General features: G+C 52.4%; 1 protein-coding gene and 1 pseudogene across 1 annotated transcript; one reads left to right on the plus strand and one right to left on the minus strand.

The window, feature by feature from the left end:
• The window catches only part of LOC139586973 (zinc finger protein 850-like), a 51,188-nt pseudogene that overhangs the window by 10,839 nt on the left and 19,395 nt on the right, over window positions 1–20,954 (minus strand).
• Window positions 2,103–2,834, plus strand: LOC139586968 (olfactory receptor 14J1-like; the record flags this gene model as incomplete). The annotated part of the gene is made up of 1 exon (XM_071420712.1): window positions 2,103–2,834. A coding segment is annotated over one exon (732 nt), but the record flags the coding sequence as incomplete, so codon positions are not given.

Here is a 20,954-nt window from a genome sequence, read left to right on the forward strand (position 1 = left end):
AATGAGCACTACTGAGTGTCAGTACAAAGCTCTCAGAGGACTCATTAAAGCAGATAATTGGGGCCATGATTGCACAAACCTCTCACAGAGTCTGTATCAAAAGGGAAACACCAAGAACCTTAAAATAACTGAAGTACCCTGAAGTATTAATGAGCCCCACTGAGTGTTGTTACTGACAAAGCCTTCTCCAGGGACTAATTACAGAAGATAATTGGAGGCCATGATTGCAGAGACCTCTCAGAGACTCCAAGGCAAAAGCCAAAGCCAAAGTCCTTTGAAAAAGCTGCAGTCCCTGCAGGGAGCATGAAGGAGCCCCCAGGGCCATTGCTGAGCAAGGCTCCCCAGGGACTCCTTGCAGCAGATCCTTGAGGCCACTGGGATGTGGGCTAGGGGGGGATGCTGAGGGCAGCACAAGGGGCTGACAGTGCCCAGCCTGGCTGGGGCTGTGCCAGGAGGCCCCAGGGCCTCAGGACAAGGTGTCTCCTCCCAGCCCTTGCTGGCACAGACCCTGCTGTGGCCCAGGGCACCAAGACTTGGCTTCTCTTTGTCCCCACCTGTCATCACTGCCTGCAGTTCTCTGCTCTGCCTGGGGCCTGGGGACACTTGCTCAGTTGTGTCCCTCAGTGGGACCCATTAAAAGTCCAAGAAAGTTTGGAGTTGGATTCTGTCTTGGAGTTCCGGAGAGGTTTCTTCAGCTCCCTCTCAGGGACTGATGTTCAGGGCCTGAGCACAAAGCCCCAGAGGCTGATTAAAGTCCTTGTGCTGTGTCTGTGCTGCTGAGCTGGGCTGGGCTCCTGGCACAGAGGCAGCTCCTGGTCACCAAGAAGAGCTTCAAAAGCACATTTCTCTGGATGAGCAGCTCTTGTGCCAGCCCAGCAGGGCTGGGGCACTGCCTGCAGCCAGCCCGGGCACAGCCCAGAGGCACAGAGAGCTTCAATCAGTCAGGGCTGGGAAGGGGCTGAGAAGTGCCTGGGGCACAATCACTGCCAGCCCTTGGCACAGGAACCTCTGGCTGCAGGACAATGCAGCTGCAGCTCCTGGAGCCATCTCCTCAAGCTGGAACATGCCAATGCCTGCAGAGCCTGTGAGTACATTCTCTGCTTGTCTCTTGTGCAGGGCAGCCAGGGGTGCCCAGGGCTGTCCTGCAGAGCAGGGTCCTGCAGCCCAGGGCGCTGTGCTGGGGCAGGGACTCTGCTGCCTGCCAGGGACAGCTCTCAGCCAGCCCTGGCAGCTGCTCCCAGCACTGGGGGACAAGATCTGGGTGGCAGGAGACAGCTGGTGAGGCTTGGGAGTGTTCTCCTTGTGTGGGGAGGATGCTGCATTGTTCAGGACTGCTCCAAGCATGGCATTTAACTGCAGAACATTTCCAAGTAGATTATACAGGGAGCACAGCAAGGCAGGGGCTGCATGAAAGGGAAAATCATGCTTTTTTAATCTACTGCTCTGGGTTGCCTGGATGCAAAATGGCACATATATAATAATCACTCAGTTCAGGTTCAGAAAAAGAAAAATTTTTTTCTCATATCTTACTAAACGGGGCAGTTAAAGAAAACAGCACAGGGCCCATTAGAGTTAGCATCAGTGTTGCTTTTCCAGCCTCTTCAAGGTTTCCATCAGAGCCTGCAGAGCCAGAGCTGCCCCTGGGCTCTGCCTTAGCTGGGAGGGCTCTGCAGGGCAGAGCTGAGCCCCCAGGGCTGGGCTGGGCTCTGGCAGCACTGGCAGGGCCCAGCCCTGGGCACAGGGAAGCAGCTGCTGGCAGGGACAGCTCCAGGCAGCAGAGCCCTGGGCAGGCAGTGGGGGGAAAGTGCCCCCAGGCTGTGCTGGGATATTTCAAGTCCTCTCCAAACTCAACTATTCCATGATTACTTTTCTTACAGATCCCCATGCTGAAGCAGCAGCAAATGTCGAACAGCAGCTCCATCAGGCACTTCCTCCTGCTGGCATTGGCAGACACGCGGCAGCTGCAGCTCCTGCACTTCTGCCTCTTGCTGGGCATCTCCCTGGCTGCCCTCCTGGGCAACGGCCTCATCATCAGCGCCGTAGCCTGCGGCCACCACCTGCACACGCCCATGTTCTTCTTCCTGCTCAACCTGGCCCTCGCTGACCTGGGCTCCATCTGCACCACTGTCCCCAAAGCCATGCACAATTCCCTCTGGGACACCAGCAACATCTCCTACACTGGATGTGCTGCTCAGCTCTTTTTCTTTATGTTCTTCATCTCAGCAGAGTTTTCCCTCCTGACCGTGATGTGCTACGACCGCTACGTGTCCATCTGCAAACCCCTGCACTACGGGACCCTCCTGGGCAGCAGAGCTTGTGCCCACATGGCAGCAGCTGCCTGGGCCTGTGCCTTTCTTTATTCAGTGCTGCACACGGCCAATACATTTTCCCTGCCTCTTTGCCATGGCAATGTCCTGGGCCAGTTCTTCTGTGAAATCCCACAGATTCTCAAGCTCTCCTGCTCAAATTCCTACATTAGGGAACTTGGTCCTCTTCTGGGTAGTGTTTTTCTGGTTTTTGGTTGTTTTGTGTTCATTGTTTTCTCCTATGTACGAATCTTCAGGGCTGTGCTGAGGATCCCCTCTGAGCAGGGACGGCACAAAGCCTTTTCCACCTGCCTCCCTCACCTGGCCGTGCTCTCTGTGTTCCTCAGCACTGGCACCTATGCTAACCTGAAGCCCCCCTCCATCTCCAGTCCATCGCTGGATCTGGTTGTGTCAGTTCTGTACTCAGTGATGCCTCCAGCCCTGAACCCCCTCATCTACAGCCTGAGGAACCAGGAGCTCAAGGCTGAAGTGGGGAGGCTGATGACTGGATGGTTTCGGAAGTATTAAACTGGTGGCCAGTGTTTGCAAATCACTTGTAATAAAACTCATCTTTTATTTTTCTCCGTGGTTTCATTTCCTTTGTTTTTTCTTTCACTTTTCCTTTGTTTTTCTTTTTTCATATTGTCAAAGAAGAAAAGCCATTCCTTGTGCAATTTCTCATTTTGTTTCTCTCCTCCTTCCCTGTGGCCACAGACTGTGTCAGTGAGGGGCTGCGCTCTTGGTGGCTTTAAAGGAACTAAAGGATGTCCCAGCAGAGTTTTCTGCAGAGATGCCCTTGTGTTCCCTTCTCTGGAGCTGCAGCAGCAATGTCTGTGTGCAGAGCTGGGGCAGATCAGTGCTGGCCCAGCAGCTGTGCCCAGCAGCAGCAGCAGCAGCAGCACTTGGTGTTGCCAGTGCTGCTGCCGTGGCCCTGCCCCGCTGCCCTGGTGGCCCTGGTGTTGCTGCAGGGCCTGAGTGCTCTCGGGGCCGGGCACAGCCCTGGGGGTGGCAGTGCCGGGGCTGCAGCAGGGACAGGCCATGGGCACTGCTGGGGCAGCGCTGATGCCTCAGGCCAGGCCCTGGGGGCTCCAGGCTCCTTGCCCAGGCTCTCTCCAGAACACGGCCAGGCCAATGCTCAGCACAGAAACCCCCGTCAGCAGCCCCAGGCTGGCCGTGTGCAGGCTGGGGCAAACAGCATGGCTGGGGCTCTGCAAGGGCCCTGGGGCAGACGGGAAGGAGCAGCAGAGCAGGGGCTGATCCATGCCCAGTGCACTGCACAGCCCAGGGCAGCGTCCCAGAGCGTCCTCATGCAGCTGCCAACAACATCCCCCCTCTGCAGCCCTGGCCTCTCCCCCAGCTCACACAGGTGCCCCATCCTTGCAGGCACAGACACGGCAGCACTGCCTCAGCAGCCCCTGTTTGCATTGCACACAGCAGGGGCAGCACCCCCATGCTGTTGCTGTGGGGACATGAACCTGAGGGAGCACAAATGCCATCCGTCCCTGGGGCCAGCAAAGGCTGGGGGACACCAGGGAAACCACTCAGCTTTGTCCTGGCCTCTGCACTCAGCCAGAAAGTTTGTTCCCATCAGCTGGGAGTTTCCTGTGCCACTGCAGACACTGTTGCTCAGAGCCAGGGCTGCCAGGCAGCCATCCCCAAACTGCCCTGAGCATTTCCTTGGCTGCACCTTTGCTTTCTCTACTCTTCCTGGTAGAAATTTCTACCCACTGCCCAGCCCGGTTCCCTCCCCTGCAAACAGCCCATCCCTGGTTGCCCTTTCCCCTCTGGCCACACTCCCCATTGCAGTTCCTGACTTGGCACCTTGGGAACGTCCCTTGGGCAGCAGGATCATTCTACAAGAGCTGCAGGAATTGTCTGCAGGCTCCTGCAGTGCCTGCTGCTGCTCCCTTGCCAGAGGCACCCCAGGCCAGGGGGGCACATCTGGGCTGCTGGGTCTGGCTCTGGGGCTCCCTGTTCTGGGCAATGAGGAGGAGCTGCAGAGGCTCTGCAGGACTGACAGGATGGGCTTTGGGGCTGGCAGGAGAAGCTGAGGGACCTGGGCTGCTGGAGCTGCTGAAGAGAAGGCCCAGGGCTCATCCTGCAACTCCTCTAAGGATGGTTCCAGAGAATCACAGAATCAGCAAGGCTCAGAAAGACCTTGGAGATCATCAAGTCCAACCTATGCCCTGACACTGCCTTTTCCCCCCTGAGCCTCCTCTTCTCCTGGATAAACAACCCCAGTTCCCTCAGCTGCTCCTCACAGGACTTGTGTTCCAGACCCCTCCCCAGCCTTGTTGCCCTTCCTGGACACACTCCAGCCCCTCCATGTTGTTCCTAAATTGGGGTGCCCAGAACTGGACACAGCATTCGAGGTGCTGCCCAAGCAGTTCTGAGCACAGGGGAAGAATCCCTTCCCTGCTCTTGCTGGCCGCACCATTCCTGATCCAGGCCAGGAGCCATTGGCCTTCTTGGCCACCTGGGCACACTGCTGCCTCATGTCCAGCCTGCTGTCCATCAGTCCCTGCAGGTCCCTTTCTGCCTGGCTGCTCTCCAGCCACTCTGTCCCCAGCCTGTAGTGCTGCAGGGGTTGTTGTGGCCAAAGTGCAGGACCCGGCACTGGGACTTGTGAAACCTCACCTTGTTGGATTTGGGCCCTGGATCCAGCCTATCCAGGGCCCTGTGCAGAGCCCTCCTACCCTCCAGCAGATCCACACTCCCAGACAATTCGGTGTCACCCCAGTTCCATGAGGCCCCAGAGTGTCCCAATGCTCTCCATGATTCCATGAGGCCTCCCAGTGTCACAATTTCCCTTTGGTTCCATAGGACCCCTTGGTGTCACAAAGTCTCTTGGATCCTTGGGCCCTGCAGTGTCACAATGGATCCTTGGTTCCATGAAGTCTGGCAGTGCAGCAATGCTCTCCTTGGTTCCACTGTGTCACAATGGCCTCTTGGTCCCAAGGGCCACCACGGTGTCAAACATGTTTCCTTCATTCCATGAGTCCCTGAGGAGCAGCCCTGGCCCCTTGGTTCCATGGGGCCCTGCAGTGTCACAGTGGTCCCATCGTGACACCAGGTCCTGCTCTGTCACAATGCTCTGCATGGTTCCTCAGGGCTCTGCAGGGTCACAGTGGCCTCTGTGGTTCCATGAGGCCTCAGAGTGCCACAATGAATTCCTTGGTGCTGCAGTGTCACAATGGAGCCCTGGTGACACAAGATCCTGCAGTGTCACCAGGGACCTTTGGTTCCATGGGGCACCACAGTGTCACAATTGTTCCTTCAGTTCCAAGAGTCCTTGCAATGGAGCAATGGCCCCTTGATTCCATTGTCCCCAGGCTCTCCCAAGGCTCTCCTTGGTTCCACAGTGGCACAATGGCCCCTTGGTTCCACAAGGCCCTGCAGGGTCACAGTGGCCTCTGTGGTGCCACCAGGACCCAGACTGTCACCATGGTCTCCTTGCTTTCATCCAGCCCCACAGTGTCACCATGGCCCCTTGGCTCTGTGCTGCCATGTCGTACACAGTGTCATCATGGTCCTCTTAGTGTCGCCAAGCCCCGCAGTGTCACAATGGCCCCTTGCTTCCCCAGGGCCCTGCAGTGTCACAATCATCAGAGAATCAGCCAGGGTGGAAATGACCTTGGAGAGCATCAAGTCCAACCTGGGACCCAACACCACCTTGTCACCCAGACCATGGCACTGAGTGCCACATCCAGTCTTTCCTTAAACACCTCCAGGGATGGTGACTCACCCACCTCCCTGGACAGCCCATTCCAATGCCCAATCACCCTTTGTGTGGAGAATATTTCCTAATGTCCAGCCTAAACTTTACCTGGTGCAGCTGAAGGCTGTGTCCTCTTGTCCTGTCCCTGTTCCCTGGGAGAAGAGCCCGACCCCCACCTGCCTGCACCCTCCTGTCAGGGAGTTGTAGAGAGTGATGAGGTCTCCTATGAGCCTCCTCTTCTCCAGGATAAACAACCCCAGCTCCCTCAGCTGCTCCTCACAGGACTTGTGCTCCAGACCCCTCCCCAGCCTTGTTGCCCTTCTCTGGACACACTCCAGCCCCTCCATGTTGTTCCTAAATTGGGGGGCCCAGAACTGGACACAGCACATGAGGTGCTGCAGAACCAATGCCAAGCACAGGGGAAGAATCACAGCCCTGCCCCTGCTGGCCACACCATTCCTGATCCATTGGAATTCCAGGGGCTGGATGAGGGAAATGGTGGAGAGGGAGTGGGGACAAAGTGTTATTGATTATCAGCCAGGAGGGGTCTTGATTATCATATCTGTTCAGACTGGATTAGAAGGTGCTGGGGGTCAGTATCAATTGGACATTCATTATACCAAACCTAAACAGGAAAAGAAAACTTAACATGACAAAACACTTCTTTCTGCATTGTTTTCAATACAGTGTATTCACTTAGAATACACTTCTGAAATCTGTCTAATTATTCACAGAATAAATAAATACGTAGTATATTCCCTGTGGCTTTTGTTGTTCTGGAGTTTTTGCACAAATGTTTATGAGCTTTCCTCACTGAATTCCTGAACTGAAGAATTCAAGAAAGAAGAGGCATCTGGTGTAGTAAAACTCATCAGCAACCTCCAAGTGGCTGAGGATCCATGCCCATGAGAGCAGCAATGAACAGAAATGGGCACAGCTTTGTGGCTGCCCCAGCTTTGGCATGGGCCCTGGGCCTGGAGCAGGAGCAGCTCTTGAGGGCCCCAAGGCCGGGGCTCTGGTGCTGCCCTGGGCAGATGGGATGGCAGCAGGGGCTGCAGAGCTCTCAGCACCTCAGCCCCAGGGGAGCAGGGCAGCCAGGGAGCCTCCTTTGGCCTTGGCCCAGCACCTTCCCCCATGGCTGGGGCTGAGTCCTGTGGCAGCTGCAGCTGCTGCTGTGGCCTTGGCAGGGGCTGAGGCCGTGGGGCCAGTGCCCAGAGCAGCCTGGCCTGAGCAGAGCTGTGGGGCCAGAGCCGGCTGGGCTGGGCTGGGCTCAGAGAGGCCCTTGGTGCTGCCCAGAGCTCAGGGCAGCTGGCAGAGCTTGCAGGGAGCTGGGCTGGGCTCCGAGAGCCTGGCCCAGAAACCATCAGTGTCCATCTCAGCCTGGCTGAGCGTGCAGGGGCAGGACTCAGGCCAGGCCTTGTGGGGCAGGGCCAGCGCCTGTGCAAGGCATTGCAAACAGGCAAGTGGCCAGAGAGGAGGCTGCTCTGTGCCCTTGGTGGCATGGACAGAGGCAGGGAGGGGGCCCAGGACATTTGTCAGCGCCAGCCTCTGTGCCCATGCGTTGGCAGCCCTGGCTGCTGAGTCCAGCTTTGGCCTGGGCTGAGTTTAGCTGTGGCCCAGCTCCATCCTCCTGCGGGGCTCAGGGTCTGTTCCCGGCCATGGCCAGCCCTGGCTGCCTCTCTGCTGGCCCAGAGGCCGGCAGAGCCCGGGGCAGGGCTGTCTGTGCAGCCCCACAGGTGCCAGGGGCTCTGCAGGAGCTGGCAGAGGCTGCCCAGCAGGGAGGCCATGGGGCACAGAGCCCCAAGGCTGCTGTGGGCACCACGGCACAGGGGCCGTTCCCAGCCGCAATGCTCCTGGCCTGGGCTGGGCCTGCACAGGGGCTGGGCCACCATGGCTGGGCCAGCACAGGGCCACAAAGGGGCCACGCAGCCGCTGCCGGGGCTCACAGCAAGGCCAGGCACACACAAGCAATTGCTGAGCATGGCCTGCGCTGGCCAGGCCTGACTGTGCCAAAGGCAGAGCTCAGCTGCCCTTGGGGGCTGCAGCAACACTCCAGAGCCCAAAGAGCCTCCATGGCTGGGCTGGAGACCAAGGCTGCAGCAGGGAAATGCAGAGCTGCTGTGGGATGGGGAGGGCATTGAATTCCAGCACACACCTCAGCTCTCTGATGATCCCGGCACCATGCTGGGCCCTGTTTCAGACTGGAGCAGAGCAGATGTTGATGGCACAGGAGCCCTGTGGGGCTGTCAGGGACCTGCAGCTTGCAAGGTGCTCTGCTCTCCCTCAGGTGCTCTGGGAGAGATCCAATCCCAGCTGGGCCACTCAGGGCACAAGTGGCACTGCCTGTAATGGGCACACAGCTGATGTCAGCCTGGATCGGGCACAGGTGTTAATGCATGTTAGTTTCATAATATACAAGAATATCTTTATTATCTGGGTAATCTGAGTTCTTTTGAGAAATGGCAAAGTTTTCCCATCGGGAACAGGAATTTTCTGGATCTACTGGATTGTTCTACTAAAGGCAGGAGAAGAAATGCTGGTGATTCCATCTACTTGTGTCACCAATATTCAGTCTATTATTTAATCTCCTTTTTTCATCAGGTGTTTTTAGCTCTCCTGTTGAAATGGCCATGTCTAAATGGCCATCTCTTCACTAGACCGGCTGGATCTATGTCCTTTCCATTGCTCCCAGATTTCGTCCTCCAGATGCTCTCTGTCATTCAAGTGCCTCTCAACTGACTGGTTTCGTGCTTTAAGCTCCCGAAAGTTGCCCAGTCTTTCTGATGTTAAAATAAATACCATATTAGTCAACATCTTAATTGTGTTTATATCTATCACAAAATTGTGTTTTCTTATGTCCTTGTCTAGAACTTTTCCTTTTTGGAAATCCCCTGGGGATCTGGACATGTCAGATGCTGCTGGGACATCCCAGAGAGCTGAAGGAAGAGCTGTGATGGTTATTAAACTGTTCAAATGTTCAACTCGTGTTTGTTGGAAGGAAACCTTTCTGTGCCTCTGAGTGTCACCAGGCCCTGAGCCCAAAGGACACAAACCTGATGAGTTGTGGTTCCCACTGCAGGGGCTGCACTTGGACCTTGGCTCTGCACAGGAGAGCTCTTCATCCCCTTTCTCTCTTTTGCTCCCTCTGGGCATGGAGGGAGCTCCTGACTTCAGCCTGTGACTCGTGTGTGCAAAGAGCAAATCTGGGCAGAATCGGGGCAGGGAGGGTTTGGGGGGACCTTGGGATCTGTGCTGGGCACAGAAGGTGTTTTCCATTGCTCTGAGACTGTCTGCTGTGCAAAGTGGATTTAATATCCAGCAGAGGAATGACTTTTGCATTTGATGGAGCTGTGCCTCACCTTGGCTTTGCTGGCTGACAAGAAATGAACATCCCTCTGTGTCTCAGGCAGCTCCTTCTCCAAGGAAAGCAGGTGGGAGTTGGAGCCAAGGAGCTGAAAACTGCAGGTGCAGCCTGGGTTGGAGGGAGCTCAGATTTGCACAAGGCTGCTCTGAGTGCCAGGGCTTGGATGGGGGAAATGGTGGGGTGGGGGTAGGGACAGAGTCTGATTGATTGTCAGCCATGAAGGGTCTTGATTTTTATATCCAAACTGCATGAGGAGGTACTTGGATTCAGTGTCAATTGGAGACTGCACATATCAATGTATTAACATGAAAAAACCACAACTAAAAAGGACCTCAAAATCTTTTTTTGTTGTCTTTTTAAATATCATGTATTCAGTTTCAATACACTACTGAGATCTACTTAACTACAAATGATTTGGAAACTGAAATCAAATGATTCCCAGAGGCTTGGCTTGTTCAGGTGTTCTGAATGTTCATGGGCCCTGGGACACTGAATTCCTGCACTGAAGAGCTGAAGGCTGAACAAGCCTCTGGAGCAGTGAAATTCAGCAGCAGCCTCCAAGTTGCTGAGGATGTCAGCAGCCCCCAGTGAGGCCATCCCTGCCCAGAGACCGTGGGGGAATGGGCAGACAAGGAGAGCGTCCCTGGGGCTGGGGCAGCACAACTCAGAGGCACCAGCGGCTCCAGCTGGGCAATGGAGTGTGGAATGTGGCTGGGAAAGCCCTGCCTGGGCTGGGCCAAGCAGCACACACAAGCCCTGACTCCCATCCCTGAAACAATTCTCTCAAGGAGACATTTAAAAGGAATTACAAATGTTTCTGTACTCTGAGTGTGACTCCCTGGAGAAATACCAACAAGAGATTCTCAGGAGCTCAAAACAACAAAACTGTCTTTACTGGCAACTTTAGAAAATCAGAAAAACATTGGCAAAAGATTTATTATGACATTGTAGTGGTTTTGGTTGGTTAAGATTTTTCTAATTTTGAGATTTCTTAATTAATGTATTGATGAATGTTGTGGGTTTTAGAGTCACTTAATTATGTTTTTTTTTATTGTGAGATTAGATTCAAGAAATCTAAAGTATGCCAAAAATTTTAAAAGAGTATAAAGGAAAAGTTTAATAAAATAAATTAAAAAGAGAAAGGTGGTAAGAATTAAAAAAAAAATCTTTAGAACATTTTTTTTCTCTACAACTTTTTCTTTTTACTGACAATCTAAATAAAGTAAACTTAAAATTTCTCGTTCATTTACTTCTTCTAGAATAGCCTTTTTTTAGTTTACTTTGGGAGAGAAGTTTTTTTTGTAAGGGTATGGAGACTTTTTTACAAGTGGAAAAAAATAGGAGTTTTGTGGTTCTTAATTCTGTCATGGATAACAGTTGTCTGGGGAACTCTGTTATTGTGAAGTTGTATTTATTGCCAGAAGCTTTTTCACAGCTTGTTGATGGGCCATGTCAACTTATGGGATTTTGTTTTAAAGATGAGTTATTTAAAGGTATAAGTTTGTATTATTTACTTTTAAAATTATTTTTATTTCTGGGAAAAGAGATCTTCTCTTGGGGATACTGGATTACTTTTTCCCCCCCTATTTAAACTTTTTATGAAATTACAGTTATTTTAACATTTATTTATTTTAGTATGCAGGTTTTTGTTTGAAAATAATTTGAATATGTTACAGTTTTATGTGTTATAAAGAAAAAGAGTTTTCTCTTTGTAGTTTATAAGAGGACTTTAGTTTTAAGATTAAGGTAATTTTTCTTCTTTTTTGGGGGGGATTTAATTTCTTCTTTACTGATTTTGATGGTTTTATGTTATTTTTTTATATGCTTGTATTTTGGGTTTTTTATATATTCGTATTTTGTTTTTTTCTTTTACCCGAGGGAGGATTGAAGTATTGAAAGGGTTAAGAACTGACCTGCTGGTAACTTGTGGTGGAAGTTGTGGTATGGTTGGGTTAGGATTGGTTTTATGGTTTGTTTTTGGCTTTTTTATGTTTAAGTTTTTAGTTGTAGGGTTATTTTGTATGGGTTGTAGGGGGTTTTCGTGTTGGGAGAGGGGACTTGATGGTAAGATTTTAATAGCTGTGGCTGGCTTTGTTCTGGTTGGGGTTTTGTAGCCTCTTTTGTTTTCCTGTTTGGGAGTTGTTGGGGTTTGGTTTGGTCAGAATGGGGCCGATGGGGGTGGGGCAGCCTGGGGAGGGGGGAAGGAGCTCAGCCCATGGCAGGGTTGCTTGGTTTGGTTTGGTTTGGTTTGGTTTGGTTTGGTTTGGTTTGGTTTGGTTTGGTTTGGTTTGGTTGAGATGGGGGCCGGGGCCAGGGCCGCTGCTTCTTTGTTGACTGGCAAAGAAAGAGGATGTTCCTGGGTTTTTTCATCTTTAGCATATGTGGTTAACAGAGGCATGTTCAGTATCTCAGTGGTTTAACAGATTGTCAGTTACACAAAAAGTTTTGTATTACTTTTCAAAAATTCTTCTCATGTCAAATTACGACAGACATTCAATCAACAAAAAACACTTTTCAAAGCATTGACTTAGCCCATTGAACTTCACAAACTCCAAGTCTGTTCAATTTAATATTAATCAAAATTTGCAGGAGCACAGAAACAGAAGAAGAATACACAGAAAGAGAGAAAGACAAAAAAGATACAGAGGAGCACACACACAGCTACAAAGCCCTCAATTCCAGCACTGTTCAGATGGAAATTCCAAGAGGATCCAGGGTCAAGATGTGTGCTTGCCTTGTGGTCAGCCTTCAATACCCCTTGGTCTCCCTGGGCCTTTCCCCCAGGTGGGGCTTGGGCTCATTTGGTCCCTCAGGAGCTGGGCTGGGGCTGCAGAGGTGGCTGTGGAGCATTGCCTGTGCTGTGCCAGGGACTGGCAGCCACTGCTGGGCTGGGATAGAGGCTCTTGGGGCATTGGGGTTCCAGGGCAGGGCAGGGCTGGGGTCACAGGGCAGGGCAAGGCTGGACCTGCCCCTTCCTCCCCCACACATGAAATGTTTTGATCCAACAATCTCCTCCAGGCTGTCACAACAGGGAATGTTGGAGGTGAAATCCCATTTCTGGCCATGGACACCAGGCTGAGCAGGACAGTTTGTTTCCACAGGAAGTAAACCATGGAGCCCCAGTGTTTGGAAGGCAGATGAGAGCCTCACTAGGCCAAGGCCATCCAGACTTGTCAGAAATGACATATTTTGTCTGGGAGCTATCTTTGGATTTAGGGAATTCTGGAGGTGGAAGCCCAATCGCGGCCATGGATGCCTGGAGAAGCAGGACAGTTCTTTTCTATAAGAAGGAATGTACGGAGTCTTCCCAGTGTTTTGGAGACAGATGTGAAGTGACCCTTGTGAAACCATTAAGAGCCAAACTTGTTCTGGCAATACTCCTATGGGAACAATCCCTGGATATAAGGAAATTTGGAAGCAAAATCGCAATTCTGGCCATGGGTGCCTGGAGGAGAAGGACAGTTTTTTTCCATTGGGAATGAAAGCACAGAGCCCCAGTGTTTCAGCAGCTGATAAGAAGAGACCCTCAACATGCCAAGGTCAGTTGGATCAGTCAGGCAGTCCATGGGAGGCCAAACAAGCCAGACCTGTTCCATGTTCCCTTGGTTTTATGATGCCCTGCATTATTACCATGGTCCCCTTGGTTCCATGGGGTCCCACAGTGTCACAATGGACCCTTGGTTCCATGGGGTCCCAGAGTGTCACAATTCCTCCTAGGTTCCAGAAGGCCACCAAGTATCACAAGGGTCTCTGTGGTTCCCCAGCCCCCACAATGTCACGGGACTCCTCTGTTCCAGGAGCCCTGCAGTCTCAATGTCACAATGGGCCTTTGGACCCTGGGGGTTTGCAGTGTCACAATGGTCTCCTTTGGCTCCACAGTGTCACAATGGACCATTGATGAGTGGAGGCCCCTCTGTGTCACCCTTTGGTTCCATGCAGCCCTGCAGTGTCACGATGAACCCTTGGTTCAATGGGGTTCCACAACGTTAACATGGTCCTCTTGGTTCCATGAAGCCCTGCGGTGTCACAATGGTCTCCTTTGGCTCCACAAGGTCACAATGGTCCACTTATGACATCAGGCCCTGAAATGTCACCCTGGACCATTGGTTCCATGCAGCCCTGCAGTGCCACAAAGGCCTCTCTTGGTTTCACGAAGCCCCGCAGCATCACAGTGGTCCTCTTGGTTCTGTGGGGACCCTCAGGGTCACCATGGTCTCACTGGTTCCATGAGACCTCACAGTGGCACAATGCTTTGCTTATTCCAGGGGCCTCATCATGTCACAATGGTCTCCATGATCCCATGAGGTGCCACAATGTCACAAAGCTTCCTTGGTCTCACAGGGCCCCACAGTGTCACAATGGTCCCTTGGTGTCACAGGGCCCCACAGTGTCACAATGCTCCCTTGGTCTCACAGGGCCCCACAGTGTCACAATGCTCCCTTGGTTCCATGGGCCCTGTGCTGCTGCATTCCCCCCTCCCCTTCTCAGCCCGCCCTGCCAGATGAGAAATGCTCCTTGGGGCTTGGCCTTGGCCAACAGCCCCTGGGCTCAGCTCCTCTGCAGCTCCTCACAAACACTGTCTGCTCCAGGCACTGCTGCTGCCCAACCAGCTCCTGCTTTCTGGAGGAGCAGCCCTGGGAACTGCTTTTGTTCCCTCAGTGGCACAACATCCCTGTTCTCACCCTGCCAAAGAAAGCTGTTGATGCCAAGTGCGGCCAGGATGAACCATTGCCTGTAGGTAAGGTTAATTCACAAGGTCTGTTGTTTTGCGGAGAGAGAGAGAAAAAAACTCCACAATTTTGTGAAAGTTGTAAAGTCGGTATGTTTATTATTACAGCGCTGGACGCTGGACGCATGCGGAGATTACTCTCTGTAAAAGGCATGGGTACCTCCGGGAACTTCAGGTCCTTTTTTCCCCCCTCTCAAATACATATGCATACAGTTTCACAACAGGTTCAACATATTCATTTTTACAAATTTCGCGTGACATTTGCCGCCAGTTCTTCTTTATCAGAAAGAATTCCTAGGTCAGGCTGACCTGCTTTTACAGCAGTCTTTCTGTCTCTCTTTATCACCCTCTGTCGTGTCGTCCCCCCGCCCCCTCTTATCTCTGTCCTTCATTGATGCAGTTTCCCTTGAGCCTAGACCTTGCAGTCAGGCCACATAGACTTAGAGATGTATATTTCACCTAAATCAAAATGGATTTCTACTCTGGGGAATTTTTACTCTGTTTCACTATGTGAAGTTAAATGCTGCTAAGAGTTGTTCTTTTGCAAAGTTGTTATGTTTAATTTAAGGTATAAGCTGAATTAAACACTGTTAAATGTTAATCCTCTGTTAAATGAAAACTCATAGGTTGTAGGCTAGGTTAAATACTGTTAGCTACTGAGCTTTTTTTGGCAAAATTGTCCCCTTAAATTTGAGCTACATTAAGCTTTCAGGCCGTATTCCTTTCATCCTTGCTCTCACTGTCCTTGTGTCACACACACACACACAGGGACAGTTATCACTTCATATCTGGTTTGATTGCCTGGATTCTATTTGGTTTTGTTGTTGCTTTGTTTCCTTGCTGGGCTTGAAGTGTCCTGTCAGGAGCAGAGTGACTCTTGCCAAGGAACTTTGTGCTGCTGTCCCTTAATATTCAATCTGTTTTTTCCGGATCTCTTGTCGGGGATTTTTTCAGCGCTCTCAAGGCCTCGTTCATAACAGGGTGAAGGAGCCCTGTCCCAGGCTCTGGCCCTGGGGGACACGGGGACGCTGCCGGGGGGTCCCTGTCCCCCTGTGCCACCCCCAGGGCCCCGGCCCCCCGTCCCCGTGTCAGGCTCTGGGGTCGATCTCGTGGAACATCCTCTGGGGGAGGCTGCGGCGCCCGGGGCGGGGGGACCCGGGGGGACAGGGGACCCCGCTGTGCACGAGCAGGGTTGGACTGCTCTGGGGGGAACTGTGAGGGGGGCTGGGGCAGAGTGACCTCCCCAGTGACCTCACACAGCCCCTGTGATGTCACACAGCCCCTGTGATGTCACACAGCCCCTGTGACATGAGACAGCAACCTGTGATTTCACACAGCCCCTGTGATGTCACACAGAACCCAGTGATGTCACACTGACATCTCTGTGACCTCACAAAGCCCCCCGGATGTCACACAGCCCCTGTGATATCACACAGCCATTCTCTGAAACCTCACACAGCTCATGTGATGTCACACAGCCCACTCTGATGCCACAGATCTCTTTTGAAATGTCACACAGCCACCAGTGACGTCACAGCCCACTTTAGGATGTCACATAGCATCCCTGTGATGTCACAGAGCCGACTCTCGGAAGTCACCCTGGAATGTCATGCAGCTGCATTGTGATGTCTCAGAAGACACTGTGATGTCACAAAGTCACCATATCATGTCACTGTGTGTTCTGTGATGTCACAGCCAGCTCTATGATGTTGCACAGCCAGCCAGTGATGTCACAACCAACTCTCTTATGTCCCAGAGCCACCTTTTATGATGGCAGGATCTGCTCCATGGCCTCACACCCTACTCTATGATGTCACAGATAGCTGTGTGATGTCACAACACCCTCAGTGATGTCACAACCACTCTCTGATGTCACAAAACCCTCTCTGTGATGTCATACTGCCACTCTGTAATGTCACAGCACACACTTTAACCTCACAGCCAGCTCTATGATGTCATACAGCCATGCCATGATGTCACAGCCTGCTCTGTGATGTCACAGTATTCCTTCTATGATGCTGAAGCTGCTCAGTGACCTCACACAACAAACTCTGTGATGTCATAGCCCAATCTGTGACCTCTCACAGTCCACTCTGTGCTGTCACACAGCCCCTTGCTGACATCACAGCTGCTCTGTGCCTCCATGACACAGCCACAGAGGAGCTGCTGTGACACAGCCCCCTCTGGGACATGCCACAGCCCCTGCCAGTGCTGAGCCCCTGGGAGCTCTGTCTGTGCCCTGCTGGTGTCCCTGAGCGGCCCTGGCAGTGCCCCAGCCCTGCTGGGCTGGGCACAGGAGCTGCTCCTGGCCAGAGCTGTCTCTCTGCAGCTCTGCTGCCCTTGCCAGGAGCTGCCTCTGGGCCAGGAGCCCGGCCCAGCTCAGCAGCACAGACACAGCACAAGGGCTTTAATGACCCTCTGGGGCTTTGGTGCTCTTTGTGTCTGCCATGGCCAAAGTGCTGCCCAAGTTGGCTCTGGCAGGGCTGTCTTGCAGCTGCTGCCCATCCCTGTGCCCTGTGCAGCCCAGGCTGTCCTACGGTGTCCCTGCCCTGTGCCTCTGTCCCTGCAGGCTGTGGGCATCCCCCGGCTGCCCCACCTGGCTGGGCCCTTCCTTTGCTGACAGCTCTGCCTCCTGCCTGCCTCTGCCTGCCCACACAAAGCCTTGGCCTTGATACCAAAAGGGTTAATTCAATTTTTACTGTGCCTGTGAACTTTTAGCACAGGAACAAGGCATGCAGGGGCTACTTCCCCAGCAAGCATGGCTGGAAGACAGGAAGACATCTGGCTCAAGAATGTAGTGGCAGAAAATAGGACTGAAACTGGGAACTTGCAGTGGGTTTTATGGTAATGGGTAAATTGTGATACACATTTAGCAACGCTGGTAGAATTACATGTCCACATAAGTTTGGGGCTATCGATCACTAGACCTCAGGCCTGACAAATCATACCCTCTTAAATAGGAAATTAGTGTTAAGGAGCCTTATTCTGATATTTCAGATGCTTGGTGATGGCAAGGCCTCACAGAACAAGGAGTCAGCTGTGAGACTGTGCAAACTCATGGAACAAAGGGTCCATTGTGACTCTGCAGAACCCCATGGAACCAAAATCCATTTTGGCACACTGGGGCTACATTGAACCAATTGTGATACACCACATGGTGATACTGCAGATCCAAGGACACCATTGTGACCCTGAGAAACCTCTTGGAACCAAGAGGCCATTCTGACTCATCAAGGCCTTGTGGAATCATGGGTCCATTGTGACACTGCAGAACCAAGGAGATGCTGTTGGCTGTGTGAAAGCTCATGGAACCAGAAATCCACTGTGACACAGCAAGGCCTTATGGAACCAAGGGTCCCTTGTTAAACTCTGTGGCCTCATGGAATCATGAGCCATTGTGACACAGCGTGGCCACATGGAGCCAAGGGGCCACTGTGACACTGTGGGTCCAAAGAGACCATTGTGACTGAGGAACCTCATGGAACCGAGAGTCCATTGTTACACTGTGGGGTCGGTGGGACCAAGGGGACCGCAGTGACTTTGTGGGGCCTCATGGAACAATGGAGACTGTTCTGACACTTTGCGACCCACTGGAACCAAGGGGCCATAACAGCATGGCAGGGCCTCATGGATTCAAGTGGACTACAGTGAACCCTGGGGGTCTCCATGGGATGAAGGGTCCAAGGAACCAAGGATACCATTGTGACACTCTGGGGCATCATGGAACCAAAGGTCCATTGTGACACAGCAGGGCCTTGTGGAGCCAAGGGGACCACAGTGACACTGCGGGGCTCAGTGAAAGCAATGGTCTGTTGTGACACTGCGAGGCCTTAGTGAATCATGGAGACCATGGTGACACCAAAGGCCTCATTGAAACAAGAGGCCATTGTGACACTATAAGGCCTCTTGGAAGCAAGGAATCATTGTGGTACCATGGAGCGTTGGCAGGCCAAGGGGCAGTTGTCACACTGTGTGGCACCAAGGAGTCCATTGTTACACTACAGGGCCCCATGGAACTAAGGAATTGTGGAACAGTGCTGGAACACATGGAACCAAAGGTCCATTATGACACTGCAGGGCCTCATGGAATCCTGGAGGCCATTATGATACTTTGAGGCCTCGTTGAATCAAGGGGCTCTGCAGGGCCTCATGGAACCAAGGAGCCCCTTCTGACATTGTGAGTACCCATGGAACCAAGGTCCAGTGTGACACCATGGAACCAAGGAGACTGTTATTGGCTGTTGTTGGCAATACAAAAGCTCATGGAACCAAAAGTCCATTGTGACACTGTGGGGCCTCATAGAACCAAGAAGACTGATATGACACTTCAGGACCCACTGGAACCAAGGGGCCATTGTGTCATCTCAGGGTCTCGTAGAACCAAGGCAACCACTGTGACACTGCAAGGTCTCATGGAAGCAAGGGGCCATTGTGACACTGTGGGTCCCCATGGAAGCAAGGGGCCACTGTAACACATCCAGGCTTGGTGGAACCAAGGGGCCATTGTGATCCTGGGGAACCCAATAGAACCAAGGGGCCAGTTTGAGACTCTGCCATGTGATGGAACCAAGGGGCCATTGTGGCATTGCGCAGTCCCATGGAAACAAGGAAACCAATGTGACACTGCAAGGTCTCATGGAAGCAAGGGGCCATTGTGCCACTGTGGACCCAAGGAGACCATTGTTATATCACTGGGCCTCATGGAAACAAAGATCTGTTGTGATCCTACAGGGCCTCATGGACCCAAGGGCTCATTGTCATGCTGGAGGGCCCCAAGGATCCAAGAACATGGAACGGGTCTGGCTGGCTGGGCCTCCTGGGGGCTGCCTGACTGGTCTAGCTGACCTTGGCATGTGGAAGGTCACTTCTCATCTGCCCCTGAAACCCTGGAGTTCCATGCTTCCCTTCCTGAGGGGAAGAAGAAGAAGAAGAAGAAGAAGAAGAACTGTCCTTCTCCTCCAGGGGTTCATGGCTGAAATTGGGATCCCTCCTCCAAATTTGATTATATCCAAGGATTACTGCCATATGAAACCTGCCAGGACAGACAGCTCTGGCTGGCCTTGGCCTCTTGGGGGCCACCTCTCATCTGCCTTCAAAAAAGAGGGGGCCTGTCTTTTTCTTCCCATGCAAAAAAACATCTTTTATGTCCAGGAATCCATGGCCAAAACTGAGGATCTACCTCCAAAATTCCTTATATCCAAGGATGACTCCCAGACAAAAGCTTCCAGGCCTGTCCAGGTTCCCTTGGCTTCTTAAGGGCCAGCTCTCATCATCCTTTGAAACACTGGGGCTCTGTACTTTCCTTCCTATGGAAAATAACTGTCTTTCTTGTCCAGATGCCCATAGACAAAAGTGGGGTTTGGCCTCCCAAATTCTATCTATCCAAGGATTCTTCCCTGACAACAGGTCTGGCTTCCCTTGGCCTCCTTGGGGCTGCCTCTAATCAGCCTTTGAAACACTGGGATCCAACCTTCCTTCCAGGAACCCATGGCTGAAATGGAATTCCACCCCTAATATTCCCCAAATATCTAAGGGTTGCTTTCAGACTAAAGCTGAAAGGACAGGCAATTTGAGGTGTCATGGGACCAAGGGTCCATTGTGAAACTGAGAGACCCCATGGAGCCAAAGATCCATTGTGACTTTGCAAGGCCTCATGGAATCATGGAGACACAATTAAGACACGTCACAGCCTCATGGAACCAAGGAGACCAATGTGACACTAACGGGACTCATGGAATCACGGAGACCATTGTGACACTGTGAGGCCTCATGGAACCGGTGAAACAATTGTAACCCTGGGTGTTGCAGTGTGATTTCCTGTTTCACCTATCCCAACCCCCTCAGGTGTGCCAACCTTTCCCATCCCCCTTTTGCCCTCCTGCCTAAGAGCTGTCCATCAATCTTAACATTCCAGCAAGGGCGTCATGTGGTTGGCAGAAGTTCAAAAGATGCTCTTCAGGTCTGGGCTCATTGGCCTGTCCAAGCATCTATATCCTTTGAGCCTTCCCCTCCTCCCACCTGGTTGGTCCTCACCTGTCCCTTTCCCTCCCCCTGTCCCCAGGGCTTAAAAGGGGATGAGACCATGTGGCCTGGAGTTCTATTGTGAGCTGTTACCACATTCAGAGGTCTACCATCCTTAAATAAAACTCTGGATTAAGACTCTATGATAGAACCTGCTCCTTTTTCTCTTCACCGTCGCCTGAACCTTTTCCACCAGAGGTAAACTGAGTTCCTACTTTGCCTGGATTTGTTTCGAGTGCCTAGCTGCAGCACCCAGCCGGCCAGAGGTATCTCTGGGGTGAAAACACCACAGCTGCAGCCTTTGGTCTAGCAGCGAGAGTTAGACAAAGCCAGGCACGACAGACCCGGAAACATCGGGATTAATATTCTATAGCTGGGGGTCCCCACAGAACCAAGAGGATCATTGTGATACTGTGGGGCCTCATGAAACCAAGAGGCCTTTGTGACACTGCAGGGCTGTGTGGAACTAAAGGTCCAGGGTGACACAGAGGGGCCTCCTGTCATCATTGGTCCATTGTGACACTGTGGAGCCCAAGGAGACCATTGTGACACTGCAAACCCCCAGGGTCCAAAGGTCCATTGTGACACTGCAAGGGCTCATGGAGTCATTGGGACCATTGTGACACTGCGGGGCCTTCTGGAACCTAGGGGCCATTGTGACACTGCTGGACCCCATGGAAACAAGGGTCCATCATGACATTGCTGGATCCCATGGGATCAAGCCACCATTATGGCATGGCAGGGCCCCATGGATCCAAGGCACCATTGTGGCACTGTAGGGCCCCACAAAACCAAGGGAACACAGAACAGATCTGG

This window comes from Agelaius tricolor, unplaced genomic scaffold (assembly GCF_023055355.1).
Source record: "Agelaius tricolor isolate 1412-34295 unplaced genomic scaffold, bAgeTri1.0.p SCAF_158, whole genome shotgun sequence".
Lineage (NCBI taxonomy): Eukaryota > Metazoa > Chordata > Aves > Passeriformes > Icteridae > Agelaius > Agelaius tricolor.